Here is a 23,568-nt window from a genome sequence, read left to right as displayed (position 1 = left end):
GCAGGAAATCATTTCCTCTCTGAACCTGCCGTGTCCATAAAGGTGAAAGAAAGACGCTTTAGAAATCATGGCATGTACAAACTTTGGCAAGCGCTTCTTTATTTACATCCAGGCTGTCTCACGTCGTCACAGCTGATTTCCCTTTTTCTTTTTTTTTTTCCTTTTTTCTTATATTTTCGTAGAATCACCAAACAAGTCTGCTGTGAACAGATAAACAGTGTTACGTATGCTGTCATCTCCCTGTAGGTGACGCTCGGACAGCAGCGCCAACAGAGAGATGGAGCGTCTTCACACACACACACACACACACACACGCGGGGACGAGACATGTCCACAGCATGTTTCTGGCTTAGCGACCGGAGACACAGCAGACGCGTTAACACTTTTTTTGTCACGCTGTGGCGCTCGCCGCTGAGCTCACGTTCCTCCAGAAGAGGGTGCAAGTGAATCGGTGACTCTATGACAACGACGACGTAGAAGCCCAAATGCCCCGGGGGGGGGGGGGGGAAGTGGGGCACACACAGACAAACGCCTACGCTTTCTCCTCTAATGAGTGCAGTTATAACTTAGTCCTAGTAAGAAAAACACAGCTCAGAAAAAACAGAGAAGAAAAATCACACCTACAGTAAGTTGCTGGTAGGGCTTATCATTTTTGGCAAAAAAGTTTCCAGAAGGCATTTCAACTAAAGTTATTTTTCTCGTCGCACAGACTGCTATGCCAGCTTTTTGTATTTACACACTATCTCATCAGATGAATGGATTAATGTCCGTGGAGCATGCATAGGTCATCACGACATCGTCCCATTGCTCGTTTCGCGTCTGCCGGGATCATCAGAGGGGGTCTCGCCCCGAGGAGGAGGGTCCCCCTCGAGACATTTACAAGCACAGTGCAACGGAACCCCCACAAAAGGGTTCCAGCTAGAAAAGTGACTGCGGAGAAGACGGCCAAAAAAAAGAAAAAGAAAAAATCTTCCATCCGACATGACAACACATAAATGTCAAGTGTCATAAAAAAAAAACTAAAAAAGGTGTGAAAGGAGAGCGGTGCGGAGAATTCATCATCTGTTACTCAGAATGAAAGCGGGGGGAGGTCTTCATCGCTCCCACGATGACGGGATGGACCTAAAATAAGTCACCCCAACCCGAGACAGCACTCAGAGGAACACTAACATTCCTGCAAACTGATTTAAACTCCCATAATGCACCACGTAACTCACCCCAAAACAAACACACAAATAGTCGGTCGAATACTGTACAGTTGACCCCTTTAAAGGGGAAAAAACAAACGTATGTACATTCACATCTCTAGAATGAAAAAGAAAAACTGTTTTTCTTCTTCATTGAACATAAACTTGTAGAAGTGGACAGAATCCTGCAGACCTGGGGTTCAGTGTTCATTGCAAGAACAGTTTACAGTTTCTTTACAAAAACCTGAGGCCTAATTGGCTATAAAAGGCAAACGTTTGGGACTGAATCCCCTCCGAAAACTACCCAGATTGTTTGGAGTTCTTTACCACCACCTCACGAGGAAACGTTTTTGCAATCAGTGGCAAACCCCAGGTGCAGATTTATGCCAACTTCTTTTATTTTTCAGTGATCGTGTTCTCTTCTTCTTGTTGCAACCTTTGGTAAGACCTTCAGCACACAAAACACGCAACGTAACACAAAGAGGCAGTGAGCGACTCAGACAAGAGGCTTCAGCCCCAGCGCGTTTTACTACGATCAAGGGAAGAAAAGGCTATTATTGTTATCATGATGATCCATTAAAACTCTATTCTAGTTGTGATAGTAATGTGGTAACACTTCGGTTTACTTTGTGTAACACTGTGTGCTGGCAAATAACACAAGAATGAGACACGTTGGCGGTTGGAACTGATTCACTCCAACCTGAATGTGAATGAAAGCGACAACTCTTTTGGGTTGTAGATCGAATTGATTCCTGTGTCAAACCGTAATCTCAACTCCACCCTCCCCCCCCCAAAAAAAACACACCCTCCTAATGAGAACAAACTAAAAAAAAAAACACACACACACTGTCGCTCCTACAATCAAACAATCAAACCATTTCAGAGCAGGGAAACAGGAAACATGAAGTGGGAAACTCTTCCAGCAGCCGGTTCTGGAGTTTCGTCTCTGTGACGTATTTACAAAAGAAAAACCAAGCAGAGGGTGGCGATGAAGAGGGTGGCGACGAAGAGGAGGTCTAGTTGATCGGGCGGTCGGGTCTGTCTGAGGACGCCGGCGGTCCAGAGGGCCTCGACCCGAACGCGTGCGGTGAACGGCGGCCTCCTGGACTTAGGTGTTGCGGACCGCCAAGGCCTGCTCCAGCTCCTGTCTCCGCTGCTGGATCTGCGAGAAGGAGAAGACGCGCGTCAGCGGGGCGTCTGGAGGCGGAGCCGGGAGGAGGCGGGTGTTAAAAAGACGTCGCCTCACCTTGCAGTAGAAGTAGCGGCTGACGGCCTCCTGGGACCAGGGCTCGTGGTAAAACGCCGCCCTCCTCTCCTCTTCGGGGTTCCCGACCACGTCCGTCATTAGCTACGAGGAGGAATCCATGAGTTACAGCCATGGATAGCAACCAACAGTGATGTCATACGTGACAGGAAGCATGCAGATCTTCCCCTTACTCCAAATAAAGGCCGCCAGATGGTTTCTTCAAATTGCTAAATGGAACGAGTGTGTGAATGAATAAATATAAACATCAAACCTTAAGATCTCGGCTCTGGGATTTGAGCCAGTCCTGGATGTAGCCCTTGGGATCTCTGGAGAAACTGAGCATGAAGTCCCTCTGGATCTTCAGCTGGTTGATGGACTCGATGGTCTCATGGATCTGAAAGAGCAACGGTTACAATACAGCAAGAAAATCGTCTGTGTTCACGTCACTGTTACTGGTCAGTGCCGGGGATCTCACCTTGTTGTCCAGGGAGGCGATCTCCTGCTGGTTGGCGGTGGAGAGGAGGAAGCTGCTCATCTGGCCCTTCAGGGGATCCTCCACCTCCACGTCGATGTCGTAGCAGGCCGTCTTCTTCTGGTCGTTTGGATCCACGCTGACGGAGAGCAAAGGTTCGTTCACGCAGATGCTGATAATCGTTACTGGACATATATCCTCAAAGGCCCCGTGCGGTTTGCATGTAATTCCTTCTCGGTGGAACCATAGTTCATCTGCAGGGAACCAGGAATGTACCTGATGACGTGGTTGATGACGATGGGGTCGGGGGGCAAGAGGAGGTTGGTGAGGCGCTGGGGGATCTCGGAGAACTTCAGCCGAGGGCCGTCAAAGATCTGCAGAGGAGGGAACAGTCTGTTAACAGCACACGGTGCCAAAAACACGGGCTGCATTAGTAAATGCTGCTAGGTTAAATTGACTAAAACAAACATGGAGGCGTGCAGACACAGAGATTTCCTTCACAGCTCATGTTCATGCCACACAGAGTCCCGTACTTGTTGGAAGTACTTGTCACAGTTGATGTACTCCTTGTCGTGGGAGTCCTGCAGCTTGTTGGTCTTGACGTACTGCCAGAGGGCCTGGATGATGCAGGACCGGGTCTGGGTGTGAATGCCGAGCAGGCGAGCCAGGCGCGGGTCCAGCTTAAACTGGGGAGGCTGCGGAGACCATATATATATATATATGTGTATGTATAAAACCGCATTACAGCACTTTTTGTACAACCGGCCACCTGCAGGCGCGGCGCCCTCACCTGGTAGTCCAGCATCAGCAGCAGGGTGCAGCGCACGCTCACGTCGCCGGGCCTCTTCACCTGGAAGCCGTCCGTCTCCTGGGTGGTGGGCGTGCGGTGCCACTGAAAAAGCGAACCGCCGCAGAGTGACTACACACCCCAAACTGAGGTGGTTTATTCAGGCTGAATGGTCTTTTTAAAATCACACATCGCCTGGTGGTTTCACACATTTAAACAGTGTGAAACAAACATCCACATATCTGTGTTTACCGTTTGAATTAAACACGGTGTAGATCATTAATCAGTTATTCATCGTGCACGTTGTATTACATCCTTATATAACATAATACATCATTCGTGAAGTTCTTTCATTCATATTTAATGTTATAGAGAATTACCTGAACTTTTTAGGGGCTTTAATCAAGCAGCTCGAGATTTGGCACGTTAATAAATGTACCAGACTCATTGAGTGCACGTGTGTCTAACCGTCATGATCTTGAACGCATTGCCTGCGGTTCGTTGAGAGGTTAAATATCTGCAGACCAGCCACGTGCATTGAACTGAGAAAACCTAAGAGAGCAAGAGGTTAACCGTGTGGCGCTGACTGCAGAATAAAGGCTTTTTTTAAGTCTCCATTTTACCTTGAAACTGAAAGGATGAAACCTAGGAAGTGACTTTAAGGAATCACAGTGCAGCGGATTACCAATTTTACCTTAAGGTATAAGAGAAAAACTATTTGATGGGAATGTATTCAAGTGAAGACGCTTAGTGCCTCGCCAAAAACACCCTTTTATAAAAGGAGGAACCTTGAGGAGCAATCATTTTTCGCTTTGGTGCTCGAAAGCTCGAAAAAGCTCGAAAAGTCAATACATTTTGTGAGGAGATAAAGTGAAGGACAGCGAGTGATTTGTTTTTAATTAGAAAATATTTATATATATTAATATATTTCTCCAACTTGTACAGTTTTGGGAAAATAAAGCTTTTCTTTTCCTTTGTCTCAGAGAAGCAAGTTATTAAAAAAAATGAGAGAGCTGGCCGTCCACCACTCTGCGTTTTATTTTGTGTAAATTCAAAGCGGAGGAAAAAAGCAGCGGGTTGGCTGAAGGTGAATAAAGCTGGAGACTTTAACAGGCGCGACATAATAACAGTATGCAGACCCCGACCTCGTTGTTGAACGGTCCGATTCACCGAATCCAGCCGCATGTACAAAAGCTGTAATAGTAATGGATGTGAAATCTCAAATGAATGCACCAACGCAGCACGTGACGAGCAAGGCCTCCAGATGTGAATGCTGAAGAGGTAAAATAAGACCATGAACGCTGTAGCGGAATGAGCTCTAACAGAACGTCTGATCGGGCCACTTATCACAAACACCTGTGTGGGAGCTAACGCAGCTGGGCCCTCGTTAGTGCAATTAGCTTCACCTGCCATGTCACGTCTCACCTGCTGCCCCGGAAAAGCTCACCGATCAGAACGTGATATTTTCTATGTTAAATCTGATTTCTGTCTTTTTACGGGTCTCGGGATGATGAGCCAAAAAGGTCTTCTGGCTCCGGCTTCATTTTTTAAACAGCGGAAATAAATCTCATTATGTTACGGTAACAAAGGTTGCCATGGTAACTGCTGTGTGACTCCTCTGTCACGGCTAAGCCCTGTTTCTTCCCGGTCCCATCCCCGAAATACTACAGTGTCACAGAGAAAAAAAGACTCTGGATCCGTCCAGGACATTAAAAAAACAAACACTAAGCTTCAAACACAGTTTTAATGGGTTTGAAAATATAAATAATACACATGAAGGTATGAAAGATCTGTAACTTTTCTGAAAGCATGAGCGAGTAGGACAAATTTGAGAATGTTTCAATTGTGAACATTCCGCCCGTTCATTTGAATGAGTATTTCTTAAAAGTATGAAAGATAAAAATGCTAAAAGTAATAGCGACAATTGTTCCTGTTTGAGAAGAAAGTGTTGATTTTCAAATAAATTTAAAATAAAACGAGTAGAATCCAAAGGCAAAGAGGTGCAGCTAACTGATGACATTTGCAGCCGACATTCATTCACTTCTGAAACCGGCGATCGTCATGGTGACAAAGTCGGCGCGGCTCTAAAACGAGCCTCTTCCTCTGTGGTCGGCGTGCGGCGGCCATGTTTGAACTAACCTCCACCAGGTGGTTGTCAGGACCGTAGAGGTCTTTGTCCAGCTCGATCACCAGGCTCTTAAAAAACGAAGAGAACTTCTTCTTCTGCTTCCCCGGCTGTGGAGCAGACAGGGAGTGGGGGGTGACAGAGGGGGAGGGGGGGAGAAGGGCTGTTAGCTGATGTCTAAATTAGGCGCACAAGTGCAGCGGCAAACGTCTGTTCGCCACGTCTTAAATCGGCGTTAAATAACCGCGAGGAGGGTGAGTGGGAGGAGCTTTCTCAGGGTCCACTTCCTCCCGAGACGCGGCCAGAAATATTTGAGGTCTGAGAAACCTAAGCGCTCCCGTTGCGAGATGACGTCCTCGCTGCTCGGCGTGCTCAGAACATCTTAGTGAACGACCGCCGTCTTCACAACAGCAGTCGTTCGTTTTCCTGTTCCCGGGCCAGACGATACTTTTCTTTTCTTTCCGCTCTGCATCTGCAAAACTGCTCGTCCCTCCGTCACTGAGAGCAAAACACTCGACCAGATCTCGACTCTTTTCTGTCGAAATGGTGGAACGAGCTCTCTGAAGACACCAGGAGCACAGAGAGCCTTCACATCTTCCGCCGCAAACTAAAGACACACCTCTTCAGACTCTACCTCGACTAAAGAACAACAAATTGTAGCACTTTCTTGTTTCTTGCACTTTGGAGTTTGTGCCCTATGGTTGAAATGCACTTATTTTAAGTCGCTTTGGATAAAAGCGTCAGCTAAATGACATGTAATGTAATATAATGTAATGTAATGTAAAAAAGTTGAGCACATAATAATCAGCGCGTGCGACCGCTGGACAGAAACGACCCCGGGCAGCGCGCCTCCGCGCTAAATGAGGAGGTCGAGATTTTTAATGACCCCCCTGCAGCAACGAAAGTTATTTCATGCGTGAATCCCCTGTGGGTTAAACTCCGTATGCGAGGGACAATAAATTAACTATATAATGGTGTATTTTAGATTAAAAAAAACTCACATCATCTAGCAACTTCCCCTCCACTCGCAGTTCCCACGATGCAATGCTGCCGTCGGAGTCGTCGGCGTCGGGCCTGGCCGGGTTGAAGGTGTTGGAAATGTAAAGCCTCAGTTTACGCTTCTGCTGCTGACACAAGGGCACAAAACAAACACCACAAATTCAACGGACATCTCATTAAAACCTTAAGCGCCGGCTCGTTGAAATTCATTTTTATGTCCATGAACCCTTTTGTCCGTCTCTCACCGGCTCCCGACGCGTCCCCTTACCTTCATCGGCCTCTTCAGCGCTTCCTGGATGTCCACGCGTTTGCGCATGATGGTCTGGTCCAGTTTGCGCTCAAACGCCAGCAGGTCCATGTAGGCCTGAGACTCCGGGACCAGCTCACGGATCTGCTCGGAGGGGAGACAGTCCCCAGATCTCAGATCAGATGAGGAAGACGACACGGTCTTCACGTGCACTACCTGGATGTCACTTAAAGGCTTAAACGGAGTCGGGTCGGTCTTTGTGCTTCAGGGGTTCCAGTGAAGATGGTTTCATGGAATGTGATGAAACAGAAGCAGTTAACAGTGCACGGCGGCTGGTGACCCCCTGCTGGCTTAGTGTTGGTTTAAGAAGCTCACAATGAGCCACGAAGGCCTCCCGCCTCGTCTCTCCGGGATCAGCGTTTATGTACCAAAAAAAGCTCACGAGATTACTGATTATCCAAAACAAGTCCAGCATGAGGATAATAATTAATTGCGTGTTACGTTTGCGCCAAACGAGACTTCGCTTTTCCTCCTAAACTACTTCCCGGTGTGTCGTTCATACTCGCGGTCCACAGCATCCTCAGGACACCGGGAGATGGAAATGAGATGCAGAGTGTGCAGCCAACCAGCCGGGACTCGCACATTACCATATGAACCACCGATGAAAGTCCTCAGAGCATCAAGGGCTGCTGCTGCTGCTTGCTTACCAAACACACACACACACACACACACAGTCTCTCTCGCCTTCTCCTCCCTCCCTCTTCCTCCCTCTTTCATGTTTCTCTCTAAATGGCCGCCTCCATTGTTCCCCTTCCTTCTTTATCTCCGTCTCCCCGTCTTTCACCGGGCCGGAGTGACGGGCAGAGAGTGGCAGACATTCCCGCTCCCTGACTCATTACAGTGGAGTGGCGCCCCCGGGGGGCCGTGCCTACCCCGCCATCTCGCCGTCTGGGTCGCGTTAAGGGGATAAGACGCGCGCCAAAGACCAGGCTCATGCGCTCCAGACCTCCGCGGTTTCGGCGCGAGAGCCGCCGGTGTGCCGGCACGGGACGCCGGCGTGGCTGTTCCCCGGGGGCCCCCGGAAAATCACAAACCTCTGCCGGCTAATACTCACCTGTGGCAATTCTGCCTCGCCACATCCCGCTCGCTACCCTCGGAAAAAAAAAAAAAAAACGACGAGCCACCGTCCAAATAACATCGCCGCCCATGAGGACATAACACTTAATCATCTGGCCCTCTGCGCCTTCCACGAACCCCTGACATCAAAACCACCGCCGTGATCTGTTCCCTTCTCTTTTTCTACACAACAAAGATAATAACACACACACACACACACTCACAGACATTGAAGGAGGAAAAAAACAACAATGCATCAACAAAAGGTAGAAAGATGCAGCCTCACCCTTTGCGGAAGAATCTTGTCTGCCATTTTCCTTCTCTTAGCACTGGAGAGAGGGAGAGAAAGACAGAGGGAAAGAGGAAAAAGAGAGCATGTTACTATGGTGACTGATAGCGTAGCACCCAGGCCATCTGCTAAAATGCTGGGCCATATCCAGCACCCCAGCATCCCAGCTGTGTGTGTCTGTGCGTGTGTGTGTGTGTTTGTTGTATCTGAAATGCAGCAGTCTGCAGGAGATGAGAACCTCAAACAGCCCAAAAAGTGTCACATCTCTGCCACACCTCTTATCTGCATGTATACAATGCGCGCACACACACACACACACACACACACACACACACACACACAGTCGCAGTCTGCAGCAGCTTTTAGGAATGGTTGTTCGCGGAGGGGAATGTGTGTGTGTGTGTGTGTGCGTGCGTGGAGATGTTTTCATTCTTGAAAGTTTTCCGCTGTGTGAGAAGAACATTTTGAACATTTCGTTTCTCTCTCGTACTCACCGTGGACGGACTGAGAACACATTTGTTAGTAACATAATTTAACGCACAGCTTCCCTCAAGTATTTGATTTACGTTATGAATAATGCAGAGAAATCTTGGTATATATTGTTCATGAGGGATCATCGTGTCGTCCAACAATAGCGAAAGCCCGACGTTTTCTGTGGACAACATAATGCCTGTTCCTGTTTGTGGGGGGGGATTTCGTTGCATGCCAAATACCGAGACAAACCTGCTGCAGGGAGAGTTTAAAGATCCCCGGATGCATTGCAAAGGAAAACACACATCTGCATCACAGCAATCCGCCGTTTTTAAACTGATCCTGGAAGAGGGGTCGGACTCTGGTTTACGTTTCTGTCCCGGCTGAAACAAACGGTTCCCAGCATGCCATGCTCCAGTGCAAAGCATGCACCACTACATCCCAGGGACTCAACCTGCAGGCCTAAACTCTACGGTTGGCCAAAAGAACTCATTCAGGGAGGGCCGGACTCGGGGCGAAAAGGCCCGGGCGGGCGGGGGGGGGGGTCATCAAACGTGAGAAAAATGGACATGCAGCAGAACAAACTCCTACTTGGATCCGAGCGTGGGATCAGATTGGGGCTCTCTCATGTCCATCGGCCTCGCCGGGATCTCATTGGCTCCGGGGAATCCGACCGGCTTCCTAAGAGTTGGTGAGGATTCGAAGGTTGTCCGATTAGAGTTGTGGCGAGAGACACACACTCAAGCACGACGTCAAGGGGGGGAGAGGGGGGGGCGGAGGGGCTGTTTGTGTGTCTGAATGTGTTGTGTGGGTGTTAAGGGTTCAAGGGTCCGTTAGTGTGTGCAAACTCTAAAAAAATGAAGACAGGGGGCGGGCACTGGGACGGGCACACAGTGCAGCACAGTGGGGGGGGGGGGTCCTGCTCATCCGAGGGACACGTTCATTCAACAAAGTCTCCGTGTGAACCAAAATAATCATGCTTCACACACACAGACAGACAACACACAGACAGACGCACACGAAGGGAGCTGGTGTGTGTCCCGGGTGGGGGGGTGGGGGCAACGGGCCTCCTTGTGAAGTGGCGTGCAGGTGACAACAACACGCACGTGCTGTTGCGCAACTTTTCCGCTCAGTTCCCCGGCTCAGCAACAAGAAACCTGCTTTATTATATTATTATTAAACCACTGGGCTTTATAAATAATGCATTTTCATTGGAAACATAAGATGCATTACATGGGAACCGACCCGAGGGAGGAAATGTGTGGAACCGAGCCTCTCAACAAAAGAAAGAGCGGATTGTTCCTGAGTAACTTAACACCAGATAAAAGTCCCTCCGGTGGTTACATTTCTCGTGCACTTTGACATCACCGGCGGGTTTGGTTACACACTTTGTAACAAACTGTCATCAAGAGAAGGAAACCGAAACAAGTTGACAGTTTTCACTGCACCGTGTGACACAAAGACGCTACGGAAGAGCGGCGACAATAAGCAGCTTGTTCGCAGCTTTGACAAACATTTGTCCTGAGGAGTAGATTTCTCTCCACTTGGCATCGACCCATGAACAGGCAGCTGAAACGTTATGCACATTTATCACCAGCTGTCCTGAGCGGTTCCTGCCACGAGACCACGGAAATAAAAGCCTCCACACCGAGATCTCACGCGTACTTTCTTTTGATCTGATGATGAGAAATCGCTGTCGATTCGGTTCATGCAAGTCGCAGGTTACTAAAAAAAAAAATCCTATTTATAGCAGCGCTCGTTCTGCAGAGCGAAAGTCACCGCAGCCACGAGGTCTCAATGACACTGCAGACACCCGCCCGCCCCCCACACACACACACACACACCTGCCCCCCCCCTCCAGCTGGCAGCGTGGAGGGGGTCTGAGCTGGCCGGCACATTGATTGTTTGCCAGAGGACACACACACACACACACACACACACACACACACACAGAGACACCTGGACGGGTCACCCTGGCCCATCGATCAGCTCTAGGAGGGGGGGGGTAACGGCGCAACACAACACCCCCCCCCCCCCCCCCCCCCCCCCCACCGGACCTGTTCGACAAGCCCGCTTAATTGTAAGTGGATCAATCGCGCTGCAGATACCGAGAGAATGAAAGCGAGAGACTGAGTGCACGTATTGATCCCCCCCCCCCCTCCCCGGTGACCGTACCTGTCACACACTCCGTCCACTGCATGCGCACGCGTGTGTGCGTGTGTGAGTGTGTGTCTGGATACTAGTGATCAGATCCGCTGTCAAACAGCAGACAACAGATAGAGGAACGAGGGCCTGAAAGCCTGCAGACGGCAGCGTGGACGCCACATGGATGAGACAAAGAGACGCACTCAGTCACGCTTGTTTTTGTTGTTGTTGTGAGGAGAGGATGCAAAGAGCAAGGCAAAGGGTGCAATCGGAACAGGGGGCGCTGGGAGAGAGTCGGAGACACGCGAGGGGTCGTCGTCTCACACTCTCGCGGGTCGGATCCTCGGAGATCACACCGTGGAATCGGCTGTGGGTGTCTGGTACCGGAGGTGCTGCAAGTTACCATCGATTTCATTGTCTCTGCTGTTTAGTGGAGATGCTGCTCTTAAACAATGGGGAGAATGCTTAACTTCCATTGGTTTTGTCTGATTAAAAGGACAACTATTCTTTCCATCTGGAGCCATCATCACCAAATGTTAGCACGCTAACACGCTAAACTAACATGAACTTTAAAGCTCACAATCACGGTTATGACTGAAATGATGAAACACTTTTTATAACGCTAACGATTATCTAAACGCACGGGCACCAGTATGATATCTGTGCGCACATTTGCCTGAATGACGGAAAGTCACGAGTTTAAATCTGGAGCTGTTTTGATCAGAAGATTTGTTTTAAAAAGGTTTCATCCACCAGCGCCACGACCGTTTGTTTCCAGCCCGGCTCGTCAAGTTCCAAGAGCAACCACAGCCCGTTCGTGATCTCGCGATCTCCAACGTAGGAGCCGTGCGGCGGCGGGTCGGCACACTCACTTCCTGGCCCGGCCCTGGACGGCCTGCTGCTGCTGCTGCTGCTGCTGGACCTGCTGGGAGGGGGCGGGCCTCTTGCGGCTGGGCTCCATCACGGTGGAGGGCAGGCCGGGCCGCACCGCCGGGCTCCCTCCGTACGGTGGGCCGGGGGGGCCCATGGGAGCTCCCTGGTGGGGCATCCTCGCTCCGGACGGCATGCCGGGACGCTGTGGGAGGGGGGGGAGAGAGAGAGAGAGAGAGAGAGAGACAGAGGACGGGTCACACGTGGGTTCGATCAACTTTGCTTCCTTCTGATGGGCTCGCGGAGGCCCGAGGAGAAGCTCGTCTTATTGGGACAAAGTATGACATCGTGACCCGGGCCTCCTCTCGTCCGTCCGCTCTGCTCCCGTCGGAGTCTTTGGTAACATTACTCTAATCAAACAGCAGCCAAGTTGGTAAACACCAACGAGCACGCTGAGCAAACTTGTGACGCCGACTTGCGAGATATCGGGTGTTTTGAATCTGTTCCCACGTGCAGCAGCAAACATGAGGGAAGCTGTGTCGCAGAGGTCGTGAATGAGGGATCCGTTTGCGTGAGACTCGGAAGCGACACGTTGGAAAAATGGACCCGGGCGCCGGGACGCGGCCCGATTCGCTTCCCCTTTAAACAGAGAAAGACAAAAAAGAACAGCTGCGTTGAGCGTAAGCAGCGTGGCCCTGTTCCCATTTCACTTTGCTCTTTTTGTTGTCTGACGGACGGAGAACGCACACACGCACAACCCAAAGAATACGCGCCGTGTCCGAGCACACAGTCTCCCGCTGCCGGCTTGACGGCGAGGAACAACTGTGGAACTCTCACCTGTGCTTTTCACTCCCGCGACGCGACAGCTGCCTCGGTTTACTGTGTCGGATCCGATCGGGCTTCAACGGATGGAAACAAATCCTTTGAACAAGAGCCCAGAGTGTGTGTGTGTCTGTCTGTGTGTGGCTGTGTGCGTGTGAGAAGAACTGACCTTTTGAAATTAAAAATCCCAGAAATGAGTCACGTTAGTGAAGCTGGGACTGAAGCGTTTGTGTTACTTGAGTTTCTATCATTTTGAATTTAATTGAGTCATAACAGCCAAATCAAAAGGACTCGGGGGACACGAGGACGGCGACGTCAGATTACTCTACATCTTTGAGCAGTTTGCACATAAAACCTTCCAGACGAATGTAGCAGAGTAAAAGTAGCACAAGCATTTAGTACAAGATCCTCAAAACGCTACTAAAGTAAATCTACTGCGGAGAGCAAATTGATCCAAAAATATGACAATCATTGACAGCTCCTCAGTTAATATCAAACTATAAATATTCTACAAAGGACAGACAGTTGAAACCATTAAACGTTGCCGAGCCTTTTCTTCCTCTTCCACTTCTCTATTCTTATAAAAATAAAAACAGTTCTCTGTATCAGACCAACAACAAACCGCCCGCCTCGGTTTGCAACAGAAGGTGTAAATGTTGGAGGGACAGCGGAAATGCACGAGGCGTGACACCAAACACACACACGCACACACACACACACACACACACACACACCATCTCTGATCTTCAGATGCTCCACAGACTCACAGGAGAAAAGAAGTAAGGGGGGGGCAAAGCAACTGAGAAGGGTCTCCGAGCGGGAGGGGATAAGCCAACACATGGTCGAGGGCCTCCTGCTCCGGTGATATCAGCTTGCGGAGCTTTAACGGACTCCAGTTGGACAATAACCCCCCCACCGCCCCGTCCCCCACCCAAAAAAAACGGCCAGCAGAGAGTTGTGTTACAAGAGTCCGTCTGGAGAATCTGAGCCTTCCAGATAACAGCTACAGAGAACAAGTTTCCCATAAATACTTTCTAATCCGAGTCCAACGCGCTGCCGGGAGCTCCGCCATGTGGACGCACATCTGAGGGGGCGCGCTGGCGTCTCTGGACGCTCAAGCTTGCAGCTTACGCGAAGCGTCGGACGTTCACGGGAGGATCTGTTTTATTGCGTTACTGCGCTGTTTTAGACGCAGTTTATGAACAAGATTACTCGTGTATAATGCAGCTTATCAATGAATAAATCTCAGTTCCTTCTCCAGATGTCTCCTTATTTATGGACCTAATGTTGTAAATCAGTGCGAAGCCTCAAGGAGAAGTTGTGATGATTTTTGACATACTCATCGCGCCGAAGGTGAATGGAACAAATTCTTTTCATGCTTGATTTTTCTTCCTTTAGTAGAAAGCAGTTTCAAAGATGAGGGGCGCGGCCCGAGGAACGCTGTGTTTCAAGAAGACAAGCGGCGGTCGAAGCCGTTTCACTTTTCAGCGCCGCGAGGACGTTTGCTGTTTCCCGGCGTCCCGCGGGCCACGGCCGCTGTTTCACCGATGACGCCGCCGCCGCCGCCTCGGCTTATCTGGGGTTTCCCACGCAGGCCGCCGCCGCTGCTGCTTCTCATCGCCGCTGGCCCTCGCTGACCTCCGCACGGAGGAGCCAGGGGAGTAACACAGCGGCGAGGGAGGGGGAGATAACGAGAGGGGAGAAAGAGACCTCAGTCGGGGCCTTCAGCCCACCCATGGGTCCTCAAAGCAGACCCCGCCCCCCCCACAACACACACACACACACACACTGACGCTGGGAGGCAGGAACACCACGACCTTCGGTAACCACAACAATGTGTGCACGTATATAAATATGAGCGTGTGTGTGAATGCATCTACACACGTGTACTTCTGCGAGTTTAAAAGCTTCAGCCACAAGCGAGCAAACTGCGCCTAACGCCCCCCCCCCCCCCGTATAAATATTTCTCCATTCTGCAGTGCACACAAGCAGGAAACCTGCCGCAACTCTTATAACAAGAGTTTTACATCGTGAAACGTGGCAGAGAGAAAGAGGGGACAAAAATATATAATATATAGCGAATATATAAAGCGAAGGGAAATATTTGGCTTGCGGCGGAAGCTCGTCAAGGTTAATTGGTCTGTTGAGAGGACGAGAGGACGGACTCGTCCGGCTCATCAATCACCTGCTGCGTGGTTTCCTGGAATGACGGAGGGAGCACAGCCCGTCTGGTTTCAGGGGGTAAACGTACCCGGTGTCACCACGCCGGCACACGGCGAAGCCGCCCGCAGAAGTCTTTTTAAACCTTCGGAGGTCAGGAGGTGATTCCAAGTTTTGAGGAGCAGTGCAGAGGTGGAGTTGAGTTCGGGGGGGAAAGTTTGAGAGTGAAGCTGTGATGGATTCATCGTGGGGGGGGGGCTGCTCAGGGGAATGATCCCACAATAAACCAGCCGACCGTCATAGAACATCCAGGGGGCCAAAAGCCGGCCAGTTGTTTAGCGTGAAGAACGAGAATGCAGTGAAAGGAAACCGACATCGAGCGACATCTGCCCAAGAGTCGTTTCCAGCCGAAGGAACTTCGATAAATCATTTACAGGCCGTCCGTCTGAACAGGAAACCAAAACACGACAAGACGTCACCTCGAGAAGTTTCTAACGTGTATTTTCTCCACATTGTTTGCACTTTGACTCACAGAGCAGATGCAGAGCTGCGACATGCAGACTCTCCTGACCTTTAAGAGGGAGGGGAGGGGGGGGGGGGGGGGACACCGAACCAAAGAGCTCCCCCCCTCACCCTCCCACCCTGTTCTGTCTGTGACTCTCCGTGGAGCCCAAAGGGGGGAGCTGGCTGCTTTCTGCTGCTGCTCCTCAGCTTCTATTCCTGCATTCATCCGCTTCTGTGTGCGCGTGCGCGCGCGCGCGCGCGCGACTCTCTCTGCTCAGCTCCATCCATCCATCCATCCATGCTGCTCCACTTCTTCTTCTCTCAAGCCATCTCCTCCCAGGCTGGGATCCAGAGGAGGAGGGAGGGAGGGAGAGAGGGGAAGGGGAGGGGGGGGGGGGGGGGGCTGGAAATAACCTTCACATGGCTTTACCCAGATATCTTTCACACACAGACCGCCGCCGCTGCGCCGACTCATGCACACTCACTCACACACGCACGCACGCACGCGGGCGGGCGGGCGGGCGGGCGCGCGCACAGATGCACGCCAGCTCCCCGTCACGGGGACGACGGACAGCGGCACTCACCACTCCATGGACCAGGAACTCAAACAGTTTGCTCTTGGTGGCTTTCCTGGCTCCCCCCGCCGTCTCCTCCGTGGCCATTTGCTCGGTCCCCTCCGATCGGCGCCGCGTCCTCTCCCCCTCTCCTCCTTTTGTCTTTCCCTTCTCCCTCTGCCTCCTGTTCCCCTCCCCTGCTCCACTTTCCTTCTCTTTGTGCTCTCCCTCGCAGCGCTGCGTGTCCCTGACTCCCTCTCTCTCTCTCTCCCCCCCTCCCTCTCTCTCTTCCCTCCCTCTGACTCTATTTTGAATGTGCAGCAGAGAGCCGAGTGTCTCACTGTGTGTCTGGCTCACTTTTTAGTTGAGCTGCCTTTCAGGAGCCGTGCACGTCGCATGGAGGTGGTGGTGGTGGTGGTGGAGGTGGTGGGGGGCTGTGTGGGGGTCTGGCAGGGGGGTTTCAGCCAGCCCACCGTGGCGCGCCCCCGCACAGCTGTTGCATTCCATTGGTAGATAAGGGCATGCGGCTCGGAGAGGGCTGCCGTTTGGTCCTAAACGGGGGCTGGGGAGGTTTCAACCCCCCCCCCACCCCCAACAACACCACCACCAACACCACCCTGGAGACCGACCCGCTCTGAAGTCTGTGCTCATTCTCAAAAAAAAAGGGAAAAAAGGACATTTTGCTCTTAAAGGAGCCACGCTCCACCTCGCTAACATGTGCACCAGCACATACTGACATATGATGGGGGGAGGTGGGGCGGGTCGATTCCTTAACTCCCCTCGAGCCGGGGCTCTGAAGGGCCACGTCACAGGCACCTTCGCTTCCTGTGTTTCCGCCCTCAGCCGGTGCACTAATTGGTTCCCTCAGTGGTTCCCTCATTGGATCCCTCATTGGATCCCTCAGTGGATCCCTCATTGGTTCCCTCAGTGGATCCCTCAGTGGATCCCTCATTGGTTCTCTCAGTGGATCCCTCATCGGATCCCTCAGTGGTTCCCTCAGTGGATCCCTCATCGGATCCCTCATCGGATCCCTCAGTGGTTCCCTCAGTGGTTCCCACAGTGGATCCCTCAGTGGTTCCCTCAGTGGTTCCCACAGTGGATCCCTCAGTGGTTCCCACAGTGGATCCCTCAGTGGTTCAGTGTTTCCTCCACTGGCCTCAGTGGCTCTTGACCTTTCACCCACTGGTCGGCCCGGAGGATGCACACAAACTGTGAGGTGACTGTGTCCCTGGACGCGTGTTCTTAGGACCGCGAGGAGTGAAAATACTTGCCCACACTTTGGTGCATTGGTGCTATAACGTTTCCAGTACCACTACACACGTCGCCACACAGGTCATTACTCCGACTAAAACCCCACCAGAGGAGTCTGACGTATGCAGAGAAGATAAGGAGTCTTTCATGTCTCTGTCGGTTCTCTTCCTCCCTTCTTCCCGTCAGAAGAGGGGAGTGAAATATTCATGAGGTTATTTGAATGACAAAGGAGGTGGCGTGCAGCAGATTCAAAGGGGGGGGCTTGACTTTGTGACACACGATGGGATATTGCCCCTTTATTGTTTCCTCTTCGTCTGTTCTGCCGGCGTGAAAAAACCCCGCCAGAAAACCAGGTGCCAAAATAAGGCAATTGCCCCCTGAAAAGGTGACGGAAAGAACCGGGGTGTGTGTTCATTAAAAATGGACGTTCTTCTTCTAATAAACTCTGAGAGAGAATCTCTGTCGTTATTGTGTGGACAGCTGCTTAGCGGTCCTGGGACATCAAGGCCCAGAGGTCGTGACCTTCTGGAGGACGCACCGTCCCTCAGGGGCCCCTCAGGCTGTTTTTCCGGCCTGCATGTTATCCATTACTATCTAAGGACGTAAAGACGCAGATTCCCTGACGGAAAAGTTACATCTAAAAAGGAGAAGCAGGAAGAAAAGATCAAAATGTGTGTCCTTCATATTCTTTCACACGCTTCTGGTTATTAGAATCAACTTAATCAATGAGCTAAAGGGCCCCCCCTCTCTCCACGTGCTGGCCTTAGCTTGCTTTGTGGGGACACCTGGTGGTGAGAGGACTGTACTGCCGCTGTCATTAGTCCACAAGGCTCAGAGGAACATAAGGAACCCGAAGCGCCTCAATCCCTCCGTGTCCCCCCTTTAGTCACGTGATCAAACACGTTTCCGCCCACTACGCATTAAACTAACCTTGTTTTAAATAACACATGAAATAAGCATTGAATATAATCGTCACGACGCGCGCAGTTGCTGCAAGGTCATAAAACCAACCCGACGAGCGTATCCATGCGGGGTTTTTTTGGGCCAGTGCCCCCCCCGCGACCCCCACGTGGGCTCAACGGTAACAAAGAGGCTCGGGCGATGCAAAAGAGAGCCGTCGGCGGAGGGAGAACCCCCCTGCAGGACCCCCACAGTCTCGCTCACCAAAGCCAGTCAGTCTCACCAAATGGTAATGTCCCAATGTGGAGCAGATGGGGGGAGGCGGGGGTATTTTATTACTGACCAACAGAGGGAGCAGGAAAGGAGACTGTGTTTCTGATCCATGTTCGGATCCTGGCTGATCGTAGAGCACCAAACACTCAACGTGCCGCTGGGAGCAAAACTCTCTCACTGCTCACAGAATGTAGCCTTCAAAGGCGTCTTCTTTAGGCTGTATTTAATTCATCGCTACCTTATCAGGCCGCAAGAGGGAGACAGAGAGACACACGTTATCTACAATAAGGTATGCAAACTATCCAGCTCAATGCCTCTTTACTTCAGAGTCTAACACGCCTCTGAAGAAACGTCAGAAACGACCCAATCTCATCATGTTTTACTTTCTTGATCAATAAATGAATGTCTTGGCCTGTTCAACGTTGGAAGGTTATTAATGTGCCTGATAATCTACCCCAGAAACCACAGATCCTGAGCTGACTGGGTTGGTGCAAATCCCAAATATGTAATCAGTATTCGGCGATAAGCAAAACAAAAAACAGGGAATACGCATGAATATACTTACATCGAATAAAAAACAGCTGGTGTAAATGAAAGGATGGTCCGCATTCAATAGAGATTCCAAAGTGGTTGAAATATCAATCAGCAATTAGGTGTAAATCAATTGAGAATCATTAAAGTTGGACTTTTTCTTCTATTTCCCCCTGAATTACACGTAATGAAGTTCATTATTAGTAAGAAAAGCTCGTTGGAGATAAACACATTCGATTGTTTAGCTCTCTTTAGCCAAATAGGCCAGACAGGAAGGAGGAAAAATCCATACGTCGACTGCTGCTCTTCACAATGAGGAAAAAACAACAGAGAAGGAGAGTGAAAAACGTGAAGCGGTGGCGATGTGAAGCGTTTACATTCCAGAACCAGGAACCTGCCCTCGTCAACGGTATTGTCACAGACAGAAGGGGTGCACTGGGGGGGGGGGGGAGTGGACTGTGCTGAAGGCCCGGAGTAAAGCCGGATCCCTTCCCGCCGCTGGGCCCCTCTCTTCTTCTCCCCTTTTTATTTTTTTTTATACTTCTCTTTCTTCTGTTTAAGAGCTGCACACAAAACCCGGCTCAAGCTGCTTTGAGGCCGCGGCTCCCGGCGAAAAGCTACTCAGTGGCCGTCGGCCCGCCATCAAAGGGTCGGTACAAAAGCACGGAGGCCTGCACCTTCACCGGGGGGGGATTAAGGAGAGAAGTACATTCAGGGGCCAATTTCTGGCAGCTCGGCATGTGTAGTGAAGAGGAACCTACGGAGAGAGAGAGAGAGAGCTCTCCCCTGGTGCCTGAAGATAAAAGGGCATCTGCTGCTAGTCGGTGATCAAAGTGTTTCGGCACAATACACCGGTTTGGCACAAAGCGGCGGTGCCGCGCCGGGCACCTGGAGTGAGACGCTGCAGAGTTTGGGGGTAGCAGACCTCGGATTTCAGGGGTAGTTTGGAACAAAGCGTCTTATATCCAGACACCGTTTAGGGTTCAGGTCTAAAAATGAAAAAAAAGGGGGGGGTGCATTGTTCGAGCAGATGGAGCGAGGCGGTAATGAGCCCAGTTTTCCCCCAGCGAGCAGCGCGGCAGAACCGAGGCCCGGAGCTTCACCTGCCTCGGGCGTTCTTCTGTTTGCTCCAGCCGACTGCAGAGGCCTTAGAAACGGGAGCAGAGGCCGGGGGGGCCGAGCCAGGAGCCATTCAATAGCCGCAACTGTAAAAGCCAGAAAGAAATCCCAGGGTTTTCTTTTTAAGACGGTCGTGAAATCCACGAGGTCAACTTCGACACAAGTATACAGTAAAAAAAAACTGTCACTTCGCATGAATAAAACCGACCCAGCTACCACATGAAATTCCAGGGGATTGAAAAAAAAAAAAAAAGAGAGAAAAAGCTGGAGGAATAATTCCACCATGACTCCCTCTCCCTCCTTTCCTACTCTGCATTCGCTCTGATCTCTGCAGGATGGGAGAGAGAGCCGAGAGAAGGAGGCTCTCTGCAGGGCCGCATGCAGACCAGGACCAGAAAATAAGAGAGGAAAATACATCTATATATCTATAAAAAAATAATGTGTCGGCCATCTGCCGAGAATTCTGTCAACAATCACTGAAGATCGCACAGATCTGTAGAACTGAATTCATCCAACGTGTTTACCGGAAGTACATCAGCATGAAAAAGCACGAAAATAAAAAGACTGATGGACGACAGAAATCTTTGTCCCCGTAACTTCACACTTCTCTTGTGATATAAATGGCAAAATAAAACCAAAGAGGTTTCACTCAAACACATGGTTCCTATTCCACAATCTCACAGCAGCTAATTTTTCAAACACAATGATAAAGAGAAACAAATATTATTAATCAGCAGAAAAAAGAATCAATCACTATTTTGTTAATAGACCTTCAATTTAATAACGTCTGATAGATAAAAAGACCCATTTTAAGACTACGCCAATCTGATAAACCGATAATGATATTTTTTGTTGGTGGCATTGTGACGAAGACCTGGCCTGGATAATTTGTCTTTTTGAAATGATTTTGTTGATGTGCAAACACAAATTTTGACGATTATGAAGCAAACCCCAAACTGCGAGAATGAGGCATCATACGTCACTGCAGCTTGTGTTTCATCGCACTGAAGCCGTCAGTGCAGTATCGAGCGTTAACGTCTAAGTGGGTCAACCAGCTGAACTGTGGCACCGTCAGGACCCAGACGGTTTGTACAATCTCACCAGACAGCCAACTCCCTGGATGGGATTAATATGCAACTAAAAGAGAAACCCCACCGATATGCTTCAGGCCGGATACCGGTGATTTAAAAGAAGAAAAAAAAAGACAGGCAGCATGTTAATTAGGTTACAAAGCTCTCAAATTTAAAAGCTTTTTTTTTAAAGCTACATTCTCTCTGAGGAGATGAGTCAGTGGAGGTTCAGACGGCTGCATGAAAGTGGTGTTCATAGCAAACAGTATGAAATTCATCTTCAGTATTGCAGCTACTTAAGTACACAGTATGTCTGTGTAACGAGTGCTGCAGCCCCTGAATGCAGCGCACAAGCTGCATTCAGAGGCTGCAGCACTCTGGGTATTAAATTGCTCCAAATTATATAAAAGCCTCATAATATTTGGCAAATGAGAGCTAAAAGGTGACAAACTGTCCAAAACATGAAAAATATTTGATTTTCATATCATGTCAGATGTCGGTTTCCGGGGTAACAAGCAGCAGACTGAGCCAGCACATTCCTCGCCAGGCAAAAAGAAAGGAAGTGCCCCATTGTCCGTTTGTCCCCCGCGACTCACAGGGAGCACAGAGCCGGGGGGACGTTTGATTGGACGTCCTGCTCATGTGTGTAGGAGACAAATCCAAATGCGTACAGCCTCCGATCAATCTCACTGCTGCAGCAGAAACAGTGTGTGTGGGTGTGTGGGGGGAGGTGAAGTTGTGCAGACTCACACAAAACTCAATGAGCTCAACCACTCAGCAAAACACATTGATTGACCTCGATTAGTCACCCAAACTAAATATTCAACATGACCGAGCAGAGTGACGGGGGCGTTTATGTGAGGGGGGGGTCCAGTGCAGCTCTCCTTAAAAAGTCAGGTCATGCATTCCGCGGCCTGTAAAAGGAGCTGTTCCTCTGATCCCCCATCAGTCCTCTGGAGCTGTCCCCTTGCATTCTAACATGTCCCCCCCCCACCCCCCTTTCTTCTTCGCCGAAGGGAAGCTCTGTGCCGAGCTGCCGGGTCGGGGAAGACTTTAGATTTTTTTTTTTTTTTAATTAAGCTGTTTTAATCCCGTTTTTGTGAGTTTGTGCCTGCATCGCTGAAAGGGTACAAGCGCTCTCTGCGGCCAAGACCGAGGTGGGAAACAAAGAAGCGTCCCAGCGTGCGCGTCGAACTTTGGAATCAGCGAGCAGCTGAGCTACCAAGGCCTCCATATCTCAACAGGCCAGTACAACAAACCAGAGCCGAGATGAGACACACAGAGAGAGAGAGAGAGATGGAGGAAATCCGAGAAAGCCTTTCAAGTGTGCCAAGAATGCAGCATTTACAGAAGATTTTAGGATAAAGGCCTCGTCAAAAAAGTTTGCAGCATCCTCAGTCTCTTGAAGCTTTTAGTTTCACTGACTGGAAGCAAGAATAATGAGATGATCGTGTGTGCACAAGAAACCTTCCCTGAATGCAATGCAGTAGAAAGGAAAAGGCATTTCCCTTTCTTGGGATACATAAAATGAGCCTTTTCTAGGTGCATTAAGCCAGAAATAACCCAGTATATCACCACATAGCATCATACATTGGTATTTTTAGTTATTTGGGTTAGCCAGGTTAGTTATTTTGTGTTTCCGTACATTCTGTATGCTACACTGAGCTCGCCAGGCTAACTAAACTCCAGGAGAATATATTGTTAGCTATATACACTAATTTAATCAAGTAAACTGACTTTTTTCTCCTCCTTGGCTAGTTTGAAGAGAAGATGGATTACACTCTTATTTATGTGCTAAACATGTAGCTACTGTTAGCAGCCGGTTAGCTTAGCTTTGCCCAAAGACTAGGAGAGAGTGGAAACAGTTGGCCCAATAAAATAATCCTCTATGTCACCAATTGGCATCATAACTTTTGGTTCCACGCCATGTTGCCATAATACAGTATGTGGTTTGTGTCATGAGATATAAAACATGTTGTTATATTCAGCTTGCTAGAGGTTAGCCAGGCTAGCCGTTTCCACTCACTGTGCTAACCAGGCTAGCTAAACTCTGCAGAAAATCCCCCAAAATGTCGACCTATTCTTTTTGCAGAGTTCCACGGCTTCTCTGCGTGGACGTCGAGGCTCCTCGGGGGGGGGGGGGGGGGGGGGCAGTTAAATAGGAAGTTATATAATGCAGACTACAGCTGGCGCATAAAACCTCCACATTTTCCTCTGGATCAGCAAAACTAGATCTGTCGTTTACTGGACACCCCTCAAATTCCTCTCCTTCCTTCAGAAACTTCCCCTGCGAGCTCCAAAACACACACATGCACCCTCAAGAGGGGGGCAACAACCATTATATCCGTGTGTGAGCCCCTGAATCAAGAGGGAGGGAGGGCTGCGAATGAATTAAAGGCATGAACACCCCCCCCCCCTCTCTCTCTCTCT

At 50.0% G+C, this 23,568-nt stretch overlaps 1 protein-coding gene across 23 annotated transcripts in view; it reads right to left on the bottom strand.

The window, feature by feature from the left end:
* Positions 1-70: 70 nt before the first annotated feature.
* smarcd3b (SWI/SNF related BAF chromatin remodeling complex subunit D3b) overlaps positions 71-23,568 on the bottom strand; it is a 24,677-nt gene continuing 1,179 nt past the window's right edge. For 2 of the 23 annotated variants that reach the window (XM_078096000.1, XM_078096002.1), the window contains exons 2-14: positions 11,957-12,159; positions 9,531-9,620; positions 8,466-8,508; positions 7,085-7,207; positions 6,819-6,944; positions 5,832-5,927; positions 3,696-3,797; positions 3,439-3,600; positions 3,182-3,279; positions 2,909-3,044; positions 2,705-2,827; positions 2,434-2,535; positions 71-2,349 (exon numbers count right to left, since the gene is read on the bottom strand). In XM_078096000.1, coding sequence (XP_077952126.1) covers positions 2,296-2,349; positions 2,434-2,535; positions 2,705-2,827; positions 2,909-3,044; positions 3,182-3,279; positions 3,439-3,600; positions 3,696-3,797; positions 5,832-5,927; positions 6,819-6,944; positions 7,085-7,207; positions 8,466-8,508; positions 9,531-9,620; positions 11,957-12,159 — 1,458 coding nt within the window. In that variant the 3' untranslated portion in view covers positions 71-2,295. Of the gene's footprint in view, positions 2,350-2,433; positions 2,536-2,704; positions 2,828-2,908; positions 3,045-3,181; positions 3,280-3,438; positions 3,601-3,695; positions 3,825-5,831; positions 5,928-6,818; positions 6,945-7,084; positions 7,208-8,465; positions 8,509-9,530; positions 9,621-11,956; positions 12,160-16,024; positions 16,442-18,983; positions 19,408-23,568 lie in introns of those variants that run through there. The other 21 variants (XM_078095997.1, XM_078095999.1, XM_078096004.1 and 18 more) reach the window with 18 other exon arrangements.

This window comes from Gasterosteus aculeatus, chromosome 21, assembly GCF_964276395.1.
Source record: "Gasterosteus aculeatus chromosome 21, fGasAcu3.hap1.1, whole genome shotgun sequence".
Taxonomy (NCBI): domain Eukaryota; kingdom Metazoa; phylum Chordata; class Actinopteri; order Perciformes; family Gasterosteidae; genus Gasterosteus; species Gasterosteus aculeatus.
The sequence above is the reverse complement of the archived record's forward strand: the minus strand, read 5'-3'. Positions and strand labels throughout refer to the sequence as shown.